Source organism: Leiobunum rupestre, chromosome 6 (assembly GCF_980474605.1).
Source record: "Leiobunum rupestre chromosome 6, qqLeiRupe1.1.hap1, whole genome shotgun sequence".
Taxonomy (NCBI): domain Eukaryota; kingdom Metazoa; phylum Arthropoda; class Arachnida; order Opiliones; family Sclerosomatidae; genus Leiobunum; species Leiobunum rupestre.
The window spans coordinates 57,208,008-57,231,138 of record NC_143389.1 but is presented as its reverse complement, the minus strand read 5'-3'; the positions used below and the strand labels follow the sequence as shown (position 1 = coordinate 57,231,138).

The 23,131-nt window shown below is 43.9% G+C and overlaps 1 protein-coding gene across 2 annotated transcripts; it reads right to left on the bottom strand.

Moving 5' to 3' along the window:
- Nucleotides 1–250: 250 nt before the first annotated feature.
- LOC149942725 (uncharacterized) lies at nucleotides 251–22,485 on the bottom strand. Of its 2 annotated transcripts, none has more exons than XM_090179781.1 (23): nucleotides 22,385–22,485; nucleotides 22,157–22,284; nucleotides 18,826–18,867; nucleotides 18,598–18,758; nucleotides 15,920–16,168; nucleotides 15,517–15,844; nucleotides 14,721–15,451; nucleotides 14,510–14,654; nucleotides 14,020–14,438; nucleotides 13,603–13,952; nucleotides 13,352–13,537; nucleotides 12,875–13,281; nucleotides 12,518–12,784; nucleotides 6,096–12,451; nucleotides 5,700–6,032; nucleotides 5,465–5,633; nucleotides 4,934–5,390; nucleotides 4,512–4,864; nucleotides 3,072–4,436; nucleotides 2,171–2,625; nucleotides 1,986–2,091; nucleotides 1,287–1,597; nucleotides 251–688 (listed from the first exon to the last, which is right to left on the bottom strand). In XM_090179781.1, exons 2-23 carry the CDS (start codon nucleotides 22,230–22,232, stop codon nucleotides 560–562), a joined length of 13,395 nt encoding a protein of 4,464 aa, XP_090035907.1. In that variant the 5' UTR covers nucleotides 22,233–22,284; nucleotides 22,385–22,485; the 3' UTR covers nucleotides 251–559. The 2 variants fall into 2 exon arrangements, with proteins under 2 accessions (XP_090035907.1, XP_090035908.1); XM_090179782.1 differs by having other exon boundaries at nucleotides 2,180–2,625.
- Between the last annotated feature and the right edge of the window lie 646 nt (nucleotides 22,486–23,131).

Sequence of the window (23,131 nt, the reverse complement as noted above, 5' to 3'; positions counted from 1 at the left end):
AATAAATAAACCTAATTTCAGAATACAATCGGGTTACAGTATCATACCCTGTATTTAAACTTTACACTGTTACTGGAAAGGCAAGGTTTGCTAAAATGCGTGCAACACTAAATAGAAACCCTTGTTGAATTTGTTATTAATATTTTTTTAAATTTTAATTTGGAATTAGTTATTATTTTTAATGTTTATTAACTGTTACTAAATTTAATAAAGTATATATTTTTAAGAAAAAGAAATTCGAGTCCAGATATTAATTTTTACTTAATTTTATTATAAATATAATACACTTGATACACTTTTTTTTCCTTCATTGAAGTTCATTCTATAATAAAACTGAAAAAAGTGTACTCGAGTCCTTTTTCATAGGAGGGGAGGAAAAATGGGCTGAATAAACAATTGGGAGGGGGGACAATGATTACCTTTTAATTAAATGAAAGAACAAATGCTTTTTTGGGTAAAGAATAACGTTATAATTCTAAATTAAACTTTTTGTTTATGGGAACAAGTGATTTTTACAAAATTTATTTTAAAATATAAACACATTTTTTTTTGTACGCGACTATGAGGATTTCTCAGGTTTGTTCTTTGGTTTTCTGTTTTTGTTTCGCAACTCCAAGCTCTTTTTAGTTGGGGTAGCCTTAATTGTTGGAGCGGGTGCTACTTCCTCGTCGTAGAAATCCATGCCATCCTATTAAATAAAAATATAATTTAGTCTCAATATATTCATTTCGAACGATTTTAAATCCTTCGCGCAGCGTTCGGATTTAAATCTATTATACTTCTATCATAAGTAACATAATACCATAAGTATGAAAATTAATAACTGATTCAAACAAGTTTTAGTCCAGCAGAATGCGCCCTTGTGTCTAAATTATCCCCAAGTCAAAACATGCTACTTATAATAATAATAATCATTATCAGCTAGGCTAATACCCAAGGCACCACCTTAGGCCTAAGTCATCCAGTCTGAACTGGGCGGCGGGTGTCAGGGAACTTCAAATTAAAGCAATTGGAAGTGTCAAACTGATAGCTATCACGTTTCTTTGGCTTCTATGCATTCGTGAAAATTTACATAAATAGTTTGACAACCGGGATGAAATTAAATTACTATTAATGAAATAAAATTAAGGGAATTAATTTAAATCTACATTACTAAGGCGTGCAAATGGTTAATTAAAAAATAAAGTAAAATAGTAAATAATCCGATTGAAAATAAAATGAATCTATTTTAAAAATTGAAACAACCCAGCCTTCGAAATGGTATTGATTTGAAAAGTTGATGGTACCATGGTCATGCTGGCGACGACGGGCGAAACGCATCTTTGACAGACGCTCTTTCCGATTCCGTAGTTAGTGGTGAGGCACTCGCACAGTTGGCATTCCGGCGGTTGGAGGGTCTTCATGATCCTGTTGACGAAGGTGTCGGAGTATTTCTTCTCTTCGGTCTTCTTCATGAGCATCTTTTTGGTGATGAAGATGGAGCCGTTGATCTCGAGTGAGAGCGGTACGCAAAGGTCCTTAGGTAGCCTCAACGCGGCCTTAAGATCTTTGTCTCCTTGGTTGTCCTTCGTGGTGTAGGCGAATTCGCGGTCGAAACCTGTTTCGGTAGTTAAGTGATTAGTTTTTGAACAATTGGGGCTTGCCGATATCAAAAGCCTATAATTGCGTTCCGTAAGTGTGTTAGGTGATGGATGTGTGTGTACTGACGTAGAATTGACTTCATAACCAAGACGACGAGCTAGATAAATACGCGACTTAGAGGGTATATTACCCCAACAATTTATAGAGATCACCTCCGCGACAAACCACTAAGCAGCACCGAAAATGTCAAAAACCTTAGGTCTTAAGTCCACCCAAAATGTGTGGTCATTCTAGACATGACTCTCGTTAACAATTTAACACGCGAAATATTGGGAACGGACACACTTACGCGAAACAAAGTTATATACTTATGCCGATATTTTAATGCAGATTGATTTTCTTACCAAGAACCTTCCTGAATTTGTTGGATTTATACAAGTCCATATCGAAGAGGCCGTGAAGGGTAATGTCTCCGTCCAACATGGTCCTGAGCATTTCGCTGTAATCTCCCTGTTATCCAAAATCAGACGCGAATTAATTGGATTTGCCCGACGGAAATTAGGTTGAAATAAAATATCCTCGATGTTACCCTACAAACCTTCATTTCTTCGGCTCTACAAGAAGAGCATTTTGCTAGAACGAAGGTCTTACTGGCTCCGGCCAAGAACGGAAGCCTGGCGGCGAATCGGAGAGCGTCGAAGACGTTGTAAGACATTTGGACGTTGTTGAGTGGGAGATTGTCCAAGGTGGTTCTCAAGGATTTAGCGTTTCCGAAGGCCTTTCCGTCGGTGGTGACGATGTGTGGTTCGGCGTGGATGCCTTGGCCTCCGAAGCCCACGACTGAGAAACGGATCTTGTTGAAGCCGCTTCTTTGGAGCCGGTCCTCGAGAGCGACGGCCAATCGGTTCAAGATTTGAGTAGTGTCTTTGTTGCATTGAACCTGTTCCACTAGGAAGACTACGTCGGAAGATTTAGCGGTTGGACTGGTGATCTTGATCATTTCTCCGCCTTCCATTTCTTGGTTGTCGTGCCTCTCGCAGCGTACTGTTTTAAGAAAAGGTTCGTTCTTAATTTTTACGGATCCCGTATCTTAAGGTGAAACCCACGAATGTTTAGTACTGGCGCCTGACATTAAATGGGTTAAAAGCCCCCCTCAGCTTCAGGTTGTGTTGACTTGTTAGAATGAATTCAATTATCTTCAACCACAACTTTTAATTAATTCGTAAAGGAAGTAAATTTGAAAAATAAGAAGATAGGAATGTGTTTAAAGTGTTATGACACAGTTATGCGGAGTATAAAATCAATTTTTCAGACGATATACGTATCGAAAAAGATGGATAAGGTTAAATTGCAAATGTTGACCAACTTAATCCTAGTATATATTTAACAAAATAAACGAAACCCGAACCTTCTATCTTAGGCTAGTCTCTCAGAAAGTGGTTCGTAATAGGGTTTCGCATTGATATTGGAAATAGGAAGGTATATCTTACTGCAATGTTTGGGCATTCTCAGTTCGACTCCTTCGTCTCGGCATCTTTCCAAGTAAGCGGCGATGGCGGTGCAGCTCTTCTTCTGTCTCTCGTTGGATCGGCGGACGTTGGACAAGTCGTTTTCGCACATGTTCATGAATGGAGTTGGGGAGACCAATTTGTAGCAAGCCCTCAATGGGGAGTTGTTGGACTTGAAGAGCTTTCCGCATTCTTCGGTGGCTTCCGGCTCGTTTCGGTTCGGTTTGGCCACGTTTGAGGTCCTGCAAGAAGATCCTCCAAGTTTGTAGCTGGTGGCAAATTCTTCGACATTGTCGGTCAATCGGTTCTCAGGGGTCATTTGATCTAATGCGGGTTCGTTGTTGAAGTTGCCCAAAAGTCCTCCGGTTTTTCCGAAATAGAATCCGTGCAATTTGACGGTACAGATATCGTGTTCCAAGTTGCACCTAACTTCGAATCCTCGCTTCTCGTCCGTAATCAAGATGGTTCCTTCGTCCATCGTCACTTTGGTGTATCCGTCGGGAGTCAGTTCTTGGGGCAGTTCGACCTTAACGTCGTCCTTGGTAACTTTGTAGTCGCTGCCGATTTCCATCTTGACGCCGTCGACGATGGTAACGATGGATTTGCGCACGGCGCGTAGTCGGTCGTCCTGAATGTAGTTGACGTAGACAGTGAAGTTTCCATCAACAAAGTCCTTGGCTAACAAGTAGGAGCACTCTCCGGCGTAATCGAAGTGGAAGTTGTCGAAGGTGACGTAGTGTTGGTTTCCGGCGATGATGGCTTTGCCCTCGAAAGGTGGCAGGTAGTAGTCAGGGTCCAAGTACTTCTTGTTTCTGTAGTAAAAGTCCGAGAAACTGTTGGGATCGAATAGGGCTTCTTTCAGAGCGTTCAGTTGGCTAAAGTCGATCTGGTCGATGCCGTTGAGGGAGACCAAACCGGAGGTGACGACTGGCAATCTCATTTTTAATTCCATGCGACCATTTTCGGGCTCCATGGTAAAGTGGACGCTGCTCTTCAAGTCGGTAAAGTCTTGCAGAGTTTTCTTCAAGGTGGTAAACAATATCTTCGTGGTCTTGGCGTAGATTTCCTCAAAAATGTTAAAAGCCAGTGTGTCGATTCCCAAGTTGTAGGCGGTTTGACGGACGTTGTCTAAGCCCTTGGTGACTATTTCGTTTAAGTTGTTGAGTTGCTCGTGATCGCGGATGTACTTGCAGATAGCGTTGACGTAACTGGCGGTGTGGCTCGCGATTTGGTAAGCGGCGTCCATGGTGTTACGGTAGTACTCTACGATGTCGTCCAAGGAAAATTGGGACATGATGTTCTTGATGGATTGACATTGGTCTTCTCCGCACACTCTTTCCATGCCGTCTATAACACGGGGTATTAGAAATATTTTGGTTAATATTTATCATTATTCAGTTATACGAAGTTAATGTTACTCACTGCTGATCATTTGGCCGATTTTCTCAAAGTAGGGTCCCATTTTGTTCATGATGGGTTCCATCATAGCGGCCATTCTTTCGCCGTAATACGCCAAGGTGTCGTCAATGGCGTCACCCATGTCCATGGAAAACATAACGAGGTGATAGAAAATTTCGTTGTATTTTTCATCCAAGTATTCTTGCATATTTTCCATAATTTCCATAGCCTTCATTTGGACTCGTTCCAAACCAGCGGACACGCTGTCGAAGGCGCTGTTCAATCCTCTCAGAACGACGTAGCATGCATCGGTGACTAACCTGGCTGTGGCTCTTAACGAATTACCAACGGAGTTCATCGCGGTCGAGCACATTTCGCTAGAGATTAAATGAAGAAGATTCGACGTTACGTTTTATCAGATTAAAATGGTTTTTAATCGCCCTTACCTCACAGCCCCAATCATTTCGTTGGAGGTTTCGTGGATGGATTTCATGTAGAATTCGTTGCGTCTGTACATTTGTTTGCCGTTGTAGGCCATTCGTTGGAAGTCGTTGTTAATTTCGTTCAGATCGGACTGGAGGTTGCTGGTCAAGGGCGTCACTTCTCTTTCGGCGATTTGTCTCATTCGGCTGGAGGCGTAGTCCATTTCTTGGTTGGCTCCCCTCATAGTGTCCTCGACGTACCGTGCGCTTCTGTGGTAGCCATCGTTGTACATGGAGTTGGCCTTCTCTTTGATGTCGTTCATTAGGTCAGGTCTGTAGTTGAGGCGTGACTCCAAGACGCGATCCTTGTTCAAGCTCAAGTGGAAGAGGGCGTCAGACACGCGAGTGCTTTTCGGGTTGGAATGGGCGAGTTCAACGTGAACAAAGTCCTCGGGCATTTTGGCTTTAATGTTCATGGTTTCTGTTTAAAAGTCAAAAATCGAGTCAATACCGGTATTTCCATTTTTGTTTTAACCTTCTTTTAAATGAACGTACCTTCGCCGGTTGTTAGACTGAAGTCCATATTGCGGTGCTGTCTGCTGACGCGAAAATGTCCTCGGGTGGTGGGTTCGCTGTTGACCTTGGTGTCAAATTCGACGGTAAACTCGCGATCACGGTTGAACATGCGGCCAATCAATTCCATTCGGTCTTCGTTCAAACGGGTCTAAGTACAAATAAAAGACGAAATGTTAATTATTGTAAAGCTGTCGTCTAATGAAAATGGTCTCACCATCATTTCCAATTTTTGTTCTAGTTTTCTGATTTTTCCGCGGAGCTCGCTAATTCTTTCGCGTCCGTTGTGACCCAAGAAGTTCATCTGTAGTCCGGCACCCATTTCCTCGTTGTTGTTGATCATGTCTCCTTCGATTTTGAGGTCGACTCGAGCAGCCGGGTTGCGGGCCATAACGACCACGTTGTAATTACATTCGCGTTTGTTTTGAGATTGGTCTTGGGCGCGGATCTCTAGAACGAGGTTCTTCTGTTGGTCCCGAGAGTATTCGAGTTCGGCGCGGGCCAGAAATTCCTTGGCGTTGATGTTGAATTCGGCGCGGGCGGTCATTTCCTAGAAAATAGACAATTTTCTAGCGTTACCTAAGATTCGCTTTTATTAAAAGAAATCCCTTACCTTTCTAAGTTGAGGATTCGAGAACGTGCATTGAATTTTGCGACCGACGGTTTTGTATCCGCTTGTTTCGGAGTGTTCGATGATGAATTTCAAGTTTTTGCTCGGGTTCCTCGCGGCGTCCAAGAGAAGGTTAAAGGTAACAACGTCTCCGTTGGCGGTAGGGGCCTGTTCGGCTCTCAATTCGACGGATCTAACCGGTAATTTGACTCGGCCGACCATTTCGTTGCCTCCGCCATTGCGGGTAGCCATACGGAAATCGTAGGAGAAGACTGAGTTATCCCTCTCGTTGAAGTTGATTTCGCTGGAGTGGTGGAAAAGACGATCGTTGTTTTCCAGCAAGGTGCTGAAGACCATGGTGCGCTTAGGGGTGACGCTCTGGAGATAGATTTCTAAGACTGAGCCGGTTTTGCAGGATCCCCTGAGGTTGTACGGCATGAGGGGTAGGGATAAAACAAAGCTCTTCTCACGACTGTCGTAGGTGGCTTCCAAGTCGACGACCTTGTCACCGTTCAATTCACTGGAGGCCATTATTTTCTCAGCGCTGAAAGTGTGCACCGATTTCAAGTTCTGAACCGTTTCGAAAGGAGTGACGATCTCTAATTTTCCGGTGCAACCGTTGGAGTTAGTTTCGTGCTCGGAATCGAGAGAAGCAACGGCTTTTCCGTCGGAGTTGAAGGAGAAAGAGGTCACCATGTTTCCGCGTCGGAGATGTTGGCGCGTGTTAAGACTCAAATCCCGGAAGTTGGCGTAGGGAGTGGTCAATCTGGTCTCGACCTGAAATTCATTCAAGTTGTGGTAGCGCATGGATCCCTGGAAGTTCGATCGGCGAGAGCGGGCGTCTTCGAAGGTGACGCTCAAGATCCTCTTGTTATTTTGATTCTTGACGTCTCCGCTGATGACGTAGTATTCGTGTCCTCGGATAGGCGTTTGAACGCTCAGTTTTACATGGTCGCTGCTGACTTCGATTCCTACCTCTCCCTTCTGGGATCGCATTTCGTAACCCAAGGAAGCCAATAATTTGTCGGTGTTTTCGTAGTTTCCAAACAGAACGTATTTGTCGGCTGGGAGGGTCAAAGTGATTCTCGGCTGGATCTTGGTCATTTCCAGGTTCTTGTGGACGGTGGTCAAAAGCGAAACCGATTCGTATCCGTTAATTGGCAATTTAGTGTTGAGGGAGACATCGAAAGCGGTGATGGAAGTTTTACTCTTGCAGCTCAAGCTCATGTGTCTTACATTTTGGAGGGATGTTTCAACGTCCAAAGAAAATTCGCTGTTTTGAGGAGTTCCGTCGGTATTGGCTTTCATGTCGGCTCTAAACATCCTAACTGGGCCGGCGGGCAAGTTCAAGTTGATTAAACCGTCCAAGGATCGTCCTTCCTCTCTCCTGAGGTTGATGGTTAAACGAGCTTGACCGTTGTTCAGACCATCGATAACCAAACTAGATTCGAATCGTCGGTTTGGATCGGTTACGAGGTTTCCGGAAACGGAAACGGTGCGCTTTTGCAATAATGGGGATTCAATGTCCAAACTTCCGTCGAGGGAGACGAAAGGGCGCTTGTTGTAGTTGTACTTGGCGGTGACTGTGTGCTCGTCCTTGCTGATCAGTTTTCCGGTTAAGACGGCCGAGTTTTCTTTCGGCTGAACCATTTTTCCTTCGACGCGTACGAGTCCGGCTGGAAGGAATCGGCATCGAGCTTCGATATTGATCGTGGTTTGCGAGTTATCTTTGCCGTCAAAGATGAATTCGAGAGAGTGGGGTTCTTGGTTGGCGTTGAGGCTGATTTTTCCGTTCACGACCTTGCGGGCGTTGGTGAAAGAAATCTGGGCCGCAATTTCGTCCCGGGAGACGCGAGGAATGTTCAGTTTCAGTTCGTAGTCGAAACCCTGTCTGTTGTATCGGAGCGATCCGTAAACCTTGTTGGTGGTAACCTGGTCTTCGAGACTGGCGTCGAAGGTCATTCTACCTTTATCGGCGAAGTTGACGTTCATTCTAGCGTTCAGTTCGTTGTTTTCCAACAAACGCGATCTCATTTGAAGGTTGGAGTTGATTTCTCCGGTTTGGGGTTTTTTCAACGAAGCCTTAATACTGTGTTCGTTTCTGCGTCCCAAGTTAACGTTGAGTGAAGCCTGGGAAAGTCCGTTGTTATCCGGACCCATGACGGAGCCGGACATGTCGATCGGGTTGGAGGCGATGTTGTCGGCCTTGATTTGGAAGGTGTTCTCGTTGGTTGAACGCCTGACGAATCCGCTGACGCTCATTGTTTGGGAGCTTTCGGCCGGGGTTTTGGTTTTCAGCTCGAAGTTGTAGTTACCCGGGGTCATTTTCAAGAGTCCTTCGCCTTTGAAGTATTGAACGTTTTGGAATGGAAGGTAGAGCTCGAGGGCGCCGTTAATTTCGCTTTGCTGGTTGGAATAGCGAGCCCCCACGGAAGTTCTGTCCATGGTCTTGAAGGGAGTTCGCAAATCGAAGTTTCCTTCGAATCCGGAAGACGACGTTTTGAGCGAGCAGGTCAAGTCGATTCTCTTGGTTGGATCGTCATATTGCAGGCTTCCTCGTAGTTGTTCGTCGTTCGCCGTGATCGTCAGTTCGACGTTCTTGCAAGGGCGGAAGGGAGTATCTATTGACAGAGTGATTCTGTTCTTGTTCCCGAAAACCATCTCTCCGTTCATGGTCATTCTCTTGTTTGCTTCGGGGCCGTATTGCAAGTTGGTGGAAAATCGGTGGCCTCGGCCTTGCTTGATCAAGGAACCGTCCAAAGATACGAGTTCGGCGTTCTTGAAAGGACTCTCCAAGTTCAATTTGGCGTTCAGAGCGGTGTCGCTAAGGTCGGTAGAAGCGGTCAATCTCAATGGCTTCTGATTTTCGAGTTGCGCCATGAAGGAGGCCGATTTCTGGGCTCCGACCACTTCAGTTTGAGCTTGGACGACCATGCTACTGTAACCTCGGAATGGAGTGTTGATGTTCATACGGGTGTTCAGTCTTTCGGTCATATCGTGAGCGAGGATAGCGACGATTTTGTTGCTAGGAGAGTATTCGCATCGGAGTTCGCAATCTAATTTGGAGACGTTTCCGGAGTAAGAGCCGGTCAGAAGGGCGTTTTCGTATCCGTAATACGGAGTCGAGTAACTGAGCGAGAAGGAAGTCGGGGTGTACTTTCCGTTCAAAGCGATTTCTTTGTTGTCGTAGCTGACCTTAATGTCGGCTTCTTTGTTGTTTCTTCGCAGAGAGAGCGTTCCTTGGTATTGGGCGGTGCGCATGGTTCTGAAGGGGGTAGTCAGACTGGCTCGGCTGGTGTAGACGTTCTTGTTGATGGCGTAGGAGACTCTGCCGGAGATTTCTCTGTCTGTGTCGTATTTGAAAGCGCTTTCGATCACTTTTTCGTTGTTGTTGAAATCGTATTTTCCGGAGAAAGCCATGTCTTCCATACCGCGGATGGTGGAAGTCAGTTTAGCCATGACGCTCGGAATGTTGTTGACTTGATTGGCGTTGGCCTCGAATTCGAATCGACCTCTCTGGTTGAAAGTAACCGACAGCTTTGGCTGATAGAAGAAAGCGTTGGTATCCATCTCTAAGTTTCCGTCTACGGTCAAGCTAGACAATGTTTCGAAAGGCGTGACCAAGTTAATTTTGGCTGAACGACTGGATCTTCGGCTACGGTATTCGCATTGTAAAGTGGCTACGTTGCGTCCGGAGTTGGTGATTTCGCTGCTGTGGATCAGATTGCCTCGGTTGAAGGACTGATTGATGTCGACGGAGACGGATCTGTACCTTTTCGAAGGAGTGTTTACGCTCAATTTGCTGTTGAAGTTGGCAAAGTCGTTGAAGTTGAGTTCGTGGGAAGCCTTGATTTCGGATCTCTCCATGGAGGCGCTCATCAGGGTGGTAATGACGTTGCTCTGTCGTTGGTGTTCGACGGAGAAGCGAACGTCCCTCATTCCGAGATCGGGGGCAACCATATTCATTCTGGCGTGACCGTTGTATTGGTTTCTGGCGTTGGTCGACAGGGCTACAAAGTCCATTCTGTTAACGGAATCGTCCTTGTTAACATTTCCGTTGAGGGTCAGTCTGGTCGATTCCAATTTGAAGTTTCCGTTGACCGTACAAACGCGTCCGATCATGTTCTTGCTATTGAAATTGGCGCTGACTTCGGTGGCGTCCCCGGTGTTGTAGTTCATTTCGCTCTCGAAAGAAGCGTCGTTGAAAAGTTTTCCGTTGAGAGTGGTGGCGATTTTACTAGCGTCGCTGACGTATTTGGCGGTGATGTCTCCGTTACCGTAGTTGTTCATGGTGGTAGAGTAGTACAGTCTCCCGTCCAATTGTTTTCCGGATCGAGAGTTTCCGTTGTTGCCGGTGAATCCGACCGTCATTTTCTCGTTGTTGAGAGTAGCCAAGCATTCTCCGCTCAAACCGCGTTTGCCGTGGCTGTAGTTGATTTTAGCTTGCATTCTTTCGTAATCCCTGATGGTGGTGGTAGCCGTAAGATCCACGAAGCAGGTTCGTTGTCTTCCGGTGTATTCGGTGTTAGCGTCTACGCCTACGGTGTATTGGTGACGGCTGTTGTACATAATCTCGGCTTGCGATTTGAATCGGCCTTCGTTGGTAGGTTCGACGGCGAGGAAGAAAGACCCTTGGCTGAGAGAAACGTAAGGAGTGGTCACGTTCAAAGTTACCGACATGGGAGTTTTAGAGTGAGCTCCCGAAAGTTCGAAAACTTTGCTAGATCGTCGACCCATGATAGTAAAGCTCGAGTCGGATGGATTCCTCTTCAACAGAACTTTGCCCGAAACGTATTCGTATCGACGGAAGGGAGTAGCCAGGCGTGTGGCGATGTCCAAGAATTCGTTGTTGGGGTCGGAGCTGGCCTTGATTTCGGTCACTAGAGATAATTTCTTTCCCTTGCTATATTCGGCGTTGATGTCGTTCTTCATTTCGTTGCCGGATTGGACGTGTTGGATGTTCAAGGACATGTCTTCCATTCCTCGAATTGGGGTTTGCAATTTCAGATCGCCTTGGGCGCTGATTCCGGCGGTCTTCTTGTTCAAGTGTCCGTTGAATTCTAGCTTGACTCGAGAACCTTCGGCGTAGGTCAGTTCGGCATTGACGTTGCCCTTGGCGCGTTTGCTCAAACTACCTTCGGCGTTTCCGTCGAAAGATCCGAACATCCTCTTTCCCATGTAGAAAAGGTTGAAGCTGCCTTGATGTTTGTTGTCGTTGCGTTTGTACTCGGAGTCCATTCTGATGCTGTTTTCGGTGTCGCGGTCTGCGTCCAACATCAGGTTGAGAGTGCAGGTTTTGTGGTTTTCCCTGTTTAGTAGCTGCATTAATACGGTCATCTTGCGATCGCCTAGAATTTCGCCCTTGACGGTGAATTGCTCGGTATTTCCTTCAGTAACGATTTCGGCGCTGTAAGCCTTTCTCGGCATTTGTACCAAAGCGGAGACACGGTGGTTGAGCGATTGGACGAAAGTGTATTGGGTGGTAATTCCGTAAGTTCCCTCGCCCATGTCGGCGTTCATGTCGGCGACAAAATGACGGCCTTCGGTGGATTTAACCTTGGCGCTGGCCATCATTTTTGTATTTCGACCGGCGACGACGTCGGCTTTTAGGTTGTAGTCCATGTTCTTGTCGTTGCTTTTGTCGCTGAATGTCATGTCGGCTTTTACTAAACTTTTTCCGTAGTGATCGTAGGCCAGAGTGGTGATGTATTTGTCCTCTTCCTGGCGGAAAAAGAGTTCCATGTTGCAAACTGATCCGCCCAAAGTGCTGTCCAGTTTGTAGTTGACGCGCAGAGTTCGGTCTTGCATCAGGCCGCTGGAAACCATGACGTATTCGTTTTTGGGTCCAACTCGGATGGTCATTTGCTCGTCGGTTGAAGTCGCGGTGTTACGGTGCTCTCCCTTAATCAAGAAATCAATGTCTTGTTGCGGGTAGATGATTCGGAAACTAGCTTCGACCCTGTTGTTAGACCTGGATCCTTCGTACTTCAAGATCTGAGAAACGGTGACCTTGTGGGGGGTGGTGATTTTCTTGTCTCCCACGCTCAAGTCGAGTTTGTTTTCGATGTGGCCGTTGGTCATCTGAGTCTCGAATTGCATGTCGGTGCTGTATTGCGGGAAGAGGGAGTTGCTCAGCGAGACGTGAGTCGAGTATTTCGTCAGGGAACTGGCGGACTGGTCGCGGAATTTTCCTTGAATTTCTAATTTTTCGGTTCTCTTTCCCATCAGTTTGTAGTCGAGGGATCCCTTGACAGTGTACTGGTTCTTTCGGGGCGTGATCATTCCGTTAAAGTTGACGTCGACTGCGCTGGATGAAAGACCCAATTGGATTTCGTTGCGGTTTCCGAGAGTTACTTCTCCTACGAAAGAGGACAAACATTAGATTTTTATCGTCCAAAATTGATACGATGAATGAATCAATTTACCTTTTAGAACGACGGCCTTGGTGGTCAAATCTTCGATTGAAAGGTCGGCGCTGTATTTCTCATTAGGTCGCATGAGGGTGTTTCCCCGGATGGTCAAGAGGTTTTGAGCGTTGTTGGCCGATCCTCGAATGATCAGAGATGGAGAATATCGGATGCCTTCGGCGTCACCGGTTAAGAGCATGGAAGCGTCGACGGAGAATTTCTCCATATCGTCGACAGCCACCGCGAAGTTAAGCCTTCGTTCGGCGTCATTGTTGTTGTGCTTTCCTTAATTTGTAAATTTTAATTATGAAAATCAATAGTATTAAAAACGAAGCAATGGGCCTACAAATAATCTAGTAGAAAAACGTGTTTTACCGGTAACGGTCAATTTCTTGTTGGGGCTTCGAGCCAAGAGGTTGAAAGTCATGTCGTTGTCGGCGTAGTTGGCTTGCAAGAGGGTGGACACTTCACGGTCGACGCTGGATCCAGGGGTATTGAACTTAACCAAGAATTCCATCTTCTCGTTTTGGTTGTCGTAGCTCATGTCGAAGTCGTATCGGGAAAGAGTTGGGTCAGTCTTTCGCAAGTATGTCTTGAAGAAGGTCTGTCCGTTCAACGGGAAGAAGGGCATTCCTTTGCGACTGCTGGGCACTTCCAATTCTCCGCAGATTTCCATTCCGAGCATTTGGGTACCCAGGCATTTGCGGTGGGTGTTGACGTCGTTGGAGTAGGCCATGGCCGGTCTTTGTTCTTCGTCGTTCTTTACCAAGAAAACTCGGGTTCTATCGGAAGACAATATTTATTATTTAAATTTTTTTCAACCTATGGTATTAAGAATGTGTTCTAACTTACTGTAAATCGAAGAGTTCGATGCTGTCTCTGGGAACGTTGATTTGGGCCTTCATCAATTTGCCGGATTGGATTTTCAACATACCGTCGACCATGGTAGAGCTGTGTAAAGTCGCTACTACTTTCAAACCACTAGTGATTTTCTTGGTAGCGTCGACCGACATGGTAGCTGACATTTCAATGGCACCACTGACAAAACGAGATATTCAGAATATTTAAGACATGGTAATGAAATTGAAAATAAATATCCTTACCTTGGTTGGAAGATTCCGGAAACGTCGATGTTCTCCAAGGATTTCATGTCCATCTTGCCCTTGACCTTAAGGTCGACGGAGGCTGTTCCATCGAGCGTCAATTTGAGGGGCATACCAGAGACGGTGGGGACGTGGAAGGTGGTGTCGAACAAGATGATGTTCTTGGTGAAAGCGATGTCGCGTTGTTTGGCCAATTCGTTGAGGATTTCGGGCAGTGTCATGGTGTCGAAACTGACTCCCATGCTGTTGGGCATGTCCATGCCGAAACGTTTGTACATCATGGAGTTTCCGAAAACCTTCATGTCGATGGAAGCGACGGAATCGCGTTCGAACATTCTCTTGGCGTTGTACTGGAAAATATTATCGTTCATTATTAGATTGTATTTGACCCTTCTAGGTCGAAATAGTAACGTTTACTTTCTGTCCCATAGTTTCGATGGCTCTTTCCTCTTTGGTGTTTTTGGACCTTCGGTTTTTGGCGTTTCCTCGGAAGTATCCTCCCGGTCCGAAGAGAGATTCGACCAGCCTCTCCATTCCTTCGGCTCGACCTTCGAATTCCAGCAAGTTAACGTTGTTGCCGAATACGTCGACGGTCAAGTTGAGCATCATGGATCGTGGCAAGAAACCTTCCGGGGTGAAGACGGATTGGGCCTGAGCCGCGGCGCCCATTCCCATCGATTCCAAGAAGAAGGAACTCTCGTAGGCGCGCGAAAAGCGACGGAAGTCGGTGTTGAATTTGTTCATCAGGGATACGTCGTCGGTGATATCGTTCAGGAACAGTTCCTGTCGTCGGTTCTTGGGCATTTGCTCCAAGAAGGTGAAGACGAAAGATCCAACTGTTTCGAAAAGAGTATACATTTTTATTATTCAAATAATATCACGATAAAATTTCAAAATAAGGTCAGACCTTGATTAATTTTTTCGTTTCTCAGCATGTCTTTTACCGCGCTGATGACCTCCATGTTCGGGCATTTCATGATTCCAACAAAAGCGGCGATACGTACTTCAACCTTTTCGATTGGGTTGCGGAAGAGATCCATCATGGTGTTCAACTGTTAAGATATAAATGGGTCCATTAATACCGATCGTTTTATAAAAATAATGCTAGTTATACTAACGGGTGTCTCTTCGCAAGTGACTCGTCGGTAAGCTTGCATCGTGGCGACGCGAACTTCGTCTCCTACGGCCGAGTTTTCCATACATTTACGAAGAATACTTTCAATTTGGGTGTTGGCTCCCATGTTACCCAAAGCCTTAAGGACCATCAACATGTCACCCTTGTTGTCGTTGGTGCAGTCGCTTCCCAGAGCGCTCGAGATCTTGCGGACAATCAGTTGGATTTCCCGTTCGTTTTGGCATTCGCCGTGTTTGGTGCAGTAGGTGTGAACCAGAGAGGAGACGCCCAAGAAAGATTCCCGGCGGTCCAACAGGGGCAAGACTGTGGCCAACATTTCTCGGCTGGGGTTCTTGACGAAGACGAGGGAACTCAGGTACATATTGAGATCGGCGTCGCTGAGGTCGCCGTTCTTGACCATGTCAGAGACCATCTGGGCGGCGCCGGCGCTTCCGCACATGGCCACGGCATCGGTGAAGATCTTGCTGGCGCGTTCGTTTCCTCGGCAGAAACGCTCCAATTGACGGCGCGTGTTGACTAGATCCGCGTGCGACAAGGGTTGGATTTTGTGGACGAAAGTGGTGAAGAGACGAGGAACGGAGGGCCTGATATCGTTCGCGGAAGCTTGGCACAGTCGGCTCAACGCTTCTTCGGCCATTCGGACGTTTTCGGACCTTTGGTCTTCGTCGATTTCCGATCGGTCGAAGTTAAGTTCGTGCCTCTTCGAGAAATATTCTAAAATTATTAAGACACAGATTAGTTTAGGTTTGAATGTACGATGAAATCGGGGGCTTCAGTACCGTTTCCGGTGAAGGAGCTTCGTCCTTCGGTCTTGTAGGTCAGAGAGAGCGTGATTTTGGTAACGGCTCCGTTCTTCTGTTGCCTGGAGAATGGTCGGAGCAAGTGGTTTTCCGTACACTGGACATTGTCCAATCGATTGTGTTTGTAGATTTGGACGCAAGTTTGGGTTCCTTTAAGCAGAGGTTGAGATTTGCTGGCTACCGGCGCGATGTCGGTTTGGTCTTGTCCAGTGCAAGATGCCAAGTCCTTGGACTTGCGGATGGACTGGGTTCTGCTACCCCGTTTCATCGCTTCGTAAATTGTCGTGCATGTTCCAGATACGTCGGTCTAAATGAAGCAACGCTACTGATCAAGTTTCTGTCGTCGGGATAGACTGGGCTTATTTACGGAATGACGTCTTACCTCGATGACTTTTTCGGAGTCTTCCAAGTTGCCGGTGGTGGTTTGGAAGGCTGACAGAATGGCTCTCTTGATGTTAAGGGCTTCCAGAGTCTCTTCGTCTCTGGGGCAGATGTTCTCGACGCGCCCATTTTGGAAGGCGAACCTCAAGGGGTAGCTCTCCAAAGCCCGCCGGAAACTTCCGTCCTCGTCGGCAGTGCTGCGACTCCTGGAATCCTGAGGTCCAGACTGTTCCAAGGTGACGCCCGACAACTGCAAAACCGATAAATGTTTATTACTTCCACCATCTCAATCATTTAAATCGCTGCTAAAAAATAGGTGTTGAATTCGAAATAAATAGTATCAGAAGTATATAATCTCTTAAGAAAGAAGTATCCACCTAGGCTCTGAAAATGGAAAACGTACCTTCTTAAGCGGTTACCAATTATGGTATTATTTGGTTGTTATTTACAACCTTTAATTATCCTATAGAACCAAATAATAATAAGAGTAGGTTTGAAAAAAACCTTAGTATTCAACAATGAAACTATTTAAAGAATTTGATGTACTAAGCCTTAAGCAATTATATGCAAATTCTTTTATCATAAATTACTGTAAAAATATAAACCGTGAAGTCACAAATTTGTATAACTTTGGGAACTAACCAAAATGTACGCGTTCCAAAACCAAATCTGTCTTTAACTCGTAAAAGTATCATTTATCTAGAACCTAAATTATTTATTGAGCTAAATATGGAGGTTAAAACCGCTGTATAAAAACATGAAATATCTTAAAATTTTATTTAAATTGAGTTAAAGAAATTTTATAAAATCGAACTAGATTGATTAATTTGCTTGATATATTTCATATTGTACTAGCAGTGCAAAAATTAAAACAAAATTGAAAATTTGTAAAAATAATCAATAGCACTTAAATAAAATTAAAAAAATTGGCTTAATTTTCCTGCCTAACTTATATTGGGTACACTTCATCACGTCCGCCTTTTAGTTAGGCAGTATAGAGAGATGAAAACATATCGCCTAAGATAAATATATTATACATATATTCGGTGTTTTATTTTTACTTAGGTACTTCATTTGAATATCGCGTTAGGAAAAAATATTGGATTACATCCTTGTATTAAAAAGATAGCTTTCACATTGAACTCGATTTCCTAGTTCAACTTATTTCAAGGGTAAAGCCTTGAACCCGGTTACGGAGAAATGGAAGTATTGAATTCCAATTTCTTTCGTAATTAGTCATTTGATAATCGTAGTTTTTGAGGATAGTTGTTATTATCGATAAACCCAAACGGCCTAGAGTAGTTTATTAAATTTTCTATAAATAATTTTTGTTAATGAATGTTATCCAGAAATATTTTCACGTCATGCCAAGCGGGTAACGACATTAGAGGTTCACTTTTATATACCCGAAGTCTTAGTAGCGTTGACAGTCTGAAAAGTAATAATTTTAAATCATCTAAAAATCGCGAAATACAATCCTTTTTCGAAACGTTTTTACATAAAACTTTGTCTAAGTTGTTTTATATAATAAATTAGTATTTGTACCCTTTCGCCGAAAAGTTTAAATTGGCGCCATCTACTATAAATAAAAGCATTAAAATTTAACCTCTAATGGCTTCCCTGTAATTGTTGGCTACTCTGTAATCAATTTTGGTTTTTTAACGAAACGGTGTCGTATTATAATCCCGTTGTTTTTAAAAGAGACGTATATGACCCTCGATTCTAAAACATTCCGTTATCTGAACTGTGATTTAATTTTGAAGTGTTTTCGTAAAACGGTTCTTATCCGAGCACCCTCGAAAAGCGGAGTGCGATATCGTGGCCAGGAGGACGCCATTATGGCCTCTTGATCTGTTTTCCATTTTTCGTATCTCATTAAGCGCGTAACGCAATCAGTTGGCGGAGAGATACGGCGAAGAAAATCCTTGTCAGTTTGTCGAGATAAAATCTCTGAAGGGTCACTTTACAATGATTTCGACAAGGATTTTTTCTTTAAATCTGAGCAACAGGGTACCGTATCTGGCGTTTAAAAACAACAATTTCACTCCCCCCCCCTTGATAATCTTCCCCTCTTTAAGGTCTTAAAACGATTTCGTTATCGGAATCTTTCAAAAAGTTTTTTCTCTTAGATGATTAATTGATGTCACCGAACCTACTTGATTCGCGTTGAAGGAACCTTTCCAGTTGTCAACCGCAAATTCGTGACGTAATTGCCAGCGTTATTGCGTTATTTCTTTAACGAGTGGGGTTTGGAAGCTGCACCCAACAACAACGCGGATTGAAAAGGTTTCCCAGTGGGCTATATACATTTTGGTGTCCGAAGGGGAATACCAAATTAGCGATCCACCAATCCCGCCGCTGAGAACGCGTTAACCGCACTTTGATAAGATGAAGAACGTTTTAAATCTTTGATTGCCGCCAATTGAGAGTGTATTAGAGAAAATGAGAGGCTATTTCCGCGTCAATTGTCGCCTCTACTAGACTTCCGAAGTTTTGAAAACTGTCCTTGGGCGCTCGTTGCTTCGCCTATTTCCCGAAAGCCCTTTCCAGTCATTCTATTCCGAGATGATATTTAATTCTTTCTAGCGAATTAGGTAATTGCATTTGCTTCTGAAGCGCCGTATTCTAATACCGCCTTCTCGAAAATATAAATAGGGATTTGCCGTAATGGCCACTTACCCTCATGACCATCTCGCAGGGGGAGATGACGTGAAGTTCGACGGTGCACCTCATGTGCAGCCTGGAGGCGTCCTTGGTGGCGCCTTCCAACGTGCTGACCGTTTCCATGTCGTAATCGTAAGCGTAGTGTTTTCCATTTTCGTACCTGAATTTCGAGTTCTCTGCGTGCCGAAGAAACCAATATTAGTGTGTTTTTCAAAAAGGGGGTTTGTTTTAGTAGTAACTTACCAGTGCACTGCCTTGCGCAAGATCCAGCTCTGTCGAGAGGACCTGAAATTACAATGACACTTCTTGTTAATTGACGCACCCAAAACCATTTACTAAATAAGCTTGCTTTTATGTGTATGTGAAATCCTATAGACACGGGCTATTTTGCGGGTGGAAAAAATGGCATGACCAAAGCTTTAGAATGCTAAGTCTCTATTCGCCTAGTGTTGGGAATATATTAGGCAGTACCATAAGTATACCACTCTCAATTTCAAGCGTGTCAGTTAGTGGAAATAATTACGGAAGGCTATGTGTAAAGTGACGTAGAATTGACGTTATATTCAATAGGATTAGACCCTCTAGCGAGAAAAATACGCGAATTTTAAATTATCATGCACGTCCTACGCTTCGATTACGGCATTGAGCCAAAGATCGTGTATTAGGCCTAATAAGTCCACCAACAGTGTTTTAACGATATAACACGGGATAGATAGGGAACTAATATGATTATAAACGTATGGTATTACGCTTATACCTCAACAATCGAAAAATCAATGGAAAATCCGAATGTAATTTTTGAGGATGTGTGTAAGTCTCGAAAGCCAACCATACTCAATGTCAAGAGGGCTAATGCGGAGAGTGTTTATTTAATACGCATTGATAAAGGTTTATTTTAGAGGAAAAATTAAATGCGGCAAAGTTTTCGGTAAATTTTCCAAATTGAGGAAAATTTTCCGGCAACGGAAAAATTAAAAATTGAAACATTACTTTTTAAGGGTTTTTATTCTAGCCTAGGTTTAGTTTTACTTTTGAATTCGACAAAATGAGGTGCAAATGTCGCGAACAATATTAGGCTAATCATGCAAGGTTCGTACACGACCTTGAAAACCTGGAGAAGTCAGGGAATTTGAAAATGGTTCCCAAAAGTCAGGGAAAAATCAGCAAATTTAAAAAGGACCCCCAAAAAGTCAGGGAAAAATCAGCAAATTTAATAATGTCCCCCAAAAAGTCAGGGAAAAATCAGCAAATTTAAAAAGGACCCCCAAAAAGTCATGGAAAAATCAGTTATTTAAAAATGTCCCCCAAAAAGTCAGGGAAAAATCAGCAAATTTAAAAATGTCCCCAAAAAGTCATGGAAAAATCAGTTATTTAAAAATGTCCCCAAAACGTCAGTGAAAAATCAGTAAATTTAAAAAGTGCCCCAAAAAGTCAAGGAATTTTAAAATTACCCCCAAAAACAGGCAAATACATTTTTGAAGGATGTATTAAAATTACATATCAAATATTTGGCAAGATTTTAAATCAAACCAATCATTTATTCTACAAAAAATGATCATGGCAAATTTGCAAATTGGTCAGGGATAACCTGGAAAAGTCAGGGAAATTAATCTCGGAAATTGTGTACGAACCCTGTCATGGAATGAAAACTTTTTTTATTCCGGAAAAGTACGGAACATTTTCCGAATAAGAAAAGCTTCAGTAATTTTCCGACTTACAACTCTATTTATTTCTTAAATTTGGTTTATCAAGTGGGGAAATTTAATCGGAACCATGAACCGATTTGAGAAATTGATTTCCTATGAAATAGAAATAGGAGGCGAAGTGTTTTGCAATGGGGGGAGGGGGGCATCGTGTTCCCTTTCTTATCCGCATATTGACGTTGTTAAGGAAAAAACCACGAAATGATTTGGTTTTATCGAGGATATCGTATTCTGGGTCTTTCCCTTATTTACTGTTTATTGTTTGAGGGTTGAAGAAACCCCCTCATCGGGGAGATAGCGGACTGATAATGGCGGCCGCTTTCTCAACACGTGCCAATGGGATGATTTCGACTTCGGTTTATAGCCCCGTCCGATAAGCGGACATCCTTTTGTTCTGTCCCGAATCAAATCTTAGTTTGGAAGATTCTTATCTCGGCCGATCTGGGCCCGCGCGTTATGTCATACGAGTTCAAGTAGCTTCCGTTATCTGGACGCATTGTTCTTCGAGATACTAACGCGTTGAGCTAAATTCGGATAGTGACCTCGTTCTGTTAATACACTTTGAACATTTTGTTTTTCGCGGCTATGTGAAATTCATAACAATATGTACGATGTTGTATTTATTGGCTTAAAACCGATTTTCAATACGAAACAACATTCCGTCTAGTCCTAGTTCATTTAAATAACGCTTCCTTCGCGACGAAGCGTCGAAATTAAGCTTACTTAATCCTCCTATCAAAATAAAATCTCTATCGGAACCGATTCCAGGAAACTGCAAAGTTCCTCATCGCTTCGTGGCTTATCAGGGCAGTGGGAGCCATTTCCCCAAGGCCCGGGGGAAAAAGATTGATAGGTTCTCATCCCCTTGAAAATTTCAGTTAAATTGGCCCGCGAAGACGTAATTTGTCCCGGGGCCCAAATGTCTCTACACGGCCTAGTGGCCTGTTATACTCCTCAAAACGCGTTAGCTAAAACAGCTGTAACACAAGGCAAAAATATTTTACTATATAACCCTATTCTGTATTTGAGAATTCGTTCAACGAAATTCTATAAAAATTGAGTGAGTATCATCTACACAAAATGTCGAAGTCGAACACTACATCCAGTTCGAAATCTATTTCGTTTACGATATAGGGCCGCAGATTTCGAAAATGGCGAGAACTACGTAGTAGCAGTTCGTACATTTAACATTTAGTACATCTACTTGGGTAAACAAAAACTCCACAATTCTATCAATTTAAACCGGGTAAAATCTATACTCGATAGGCTTTGTACGAACTGGGCCCCCTAACTCCTAATCGCGTCATAGACTAAGAATGGTAGAATTCGAAACAGGGTCTGGCTAGTGGATTCTTTTAAGTCTAAATCGCGTTATAGACTAAGAATGGTAGAGCTCGAAACAGGGTCTGGCTAGTGGATTCTTTTAAGTCTAAATCGCGTCATAGACTAAGAATGGTAGAATTCGAAACAGGATCTGGCTTGTGGATTCTTTTAAGTCTAAATCGCGTCATAGACCAAGATGGTAGAGCTCGAAACCGGGTCTGGCTAGTGGATTCTTTTAAGTCTAAATCGCGTCATAGACTAAGAATGTTAGAATTCGAAACCGGATCTGGCTAGTGGATTCTTTTAAGTCTAAATCGCGTCATAGACTAAGAATGGTAGAGCTCGAAACAGGGTCTGGCTAGTGGATTCTTTTAAGTCTAAATCGCGTCATAGACCAAGAATGGTAGAGTTCGAAACCCGATAAAGCTACTGAACTCTTTAAATCTAAATCACGTCATAGACCAACAATAGTAGAGCTCGAAACAGGGACCGGTTACTGAACTCCTTAAGTCTAAATCGCGTCATAGAGAAAGAATGGTAGCACTTACCGGCAACTGCAACAACAAAGAGGGTGGCGGTGATGACGCAAATCGTAGGAACCATGGTTCTTCCCATACTGATCATCCACCTTCAAAAGCGTGAAGCTCGGATGAGAATAGGCGCGTAGTTCGGGTTCCTGAAAGTCGCCGTTTAATTTCGTTCGGTTAATAAAAAGAAAGAATTCGGTTCTCTTCGTGTCGGATACGTCGAGAGAGAAGTCTTAATTGAGCGCTCACCGAATAGCGAAGAGTTGTCTGCGCGCAAACGTTGCGGGTAGCGATAAACTCGCCCCCTGATTCTTCTTTCCGTGGTTTCCTCGAAGGTTACCACTTAAAACTAAACCCGAAACTGCAACGCCATTCGCTTTTATAGGCCCGGCTAAGATCCCTCGGCTTCCAGCCAACGTTCGTCTTGGCCCCCCTCCGCGCCGACCCCCTCGATTCGATCCGTTATCATCTGATAGCTCGTGCCATTCGCTTATTGTCTTCGACGAACCTCCCACTCCGCGACCAAGTAACGTTGGTTCGCGACCGATTGCTTTTGTCCTCTTACCAGGTGTCATTGGATGTAGTTAAGAAAACTGGGAGAGAATGCGCGCTAGCGATAAGATACGCGCGGAAATCACTCGAAAGTCCAGCGTCGTTGTACGTTAGCTCTCTTTCCCAAATCACGACCATTATCTCGAAAGTACCCGGGCTGAAAGAAAAAAATTTCAAAGCCTTTGACACGTTTCTTTGATTTCATATTTTTCCTAATTTTCCGATTTATCGGACCTTCACGCGGTATTTACCCTCGGTATTTTCCCCAACAAATATTGTCACTGGATCTTCAGTACAATATCAGCGTATCATTTTTATTGTTTATTGTTTATTTTATAGTTTATCGTAATCAAAACTTCCAATTTCGAATATTTTTCCGAGGGTATTTTCGAGAAGAAACGTGTTTGTTTGAGATGAGATTTATAAGCAAAACTTAATCTTGTT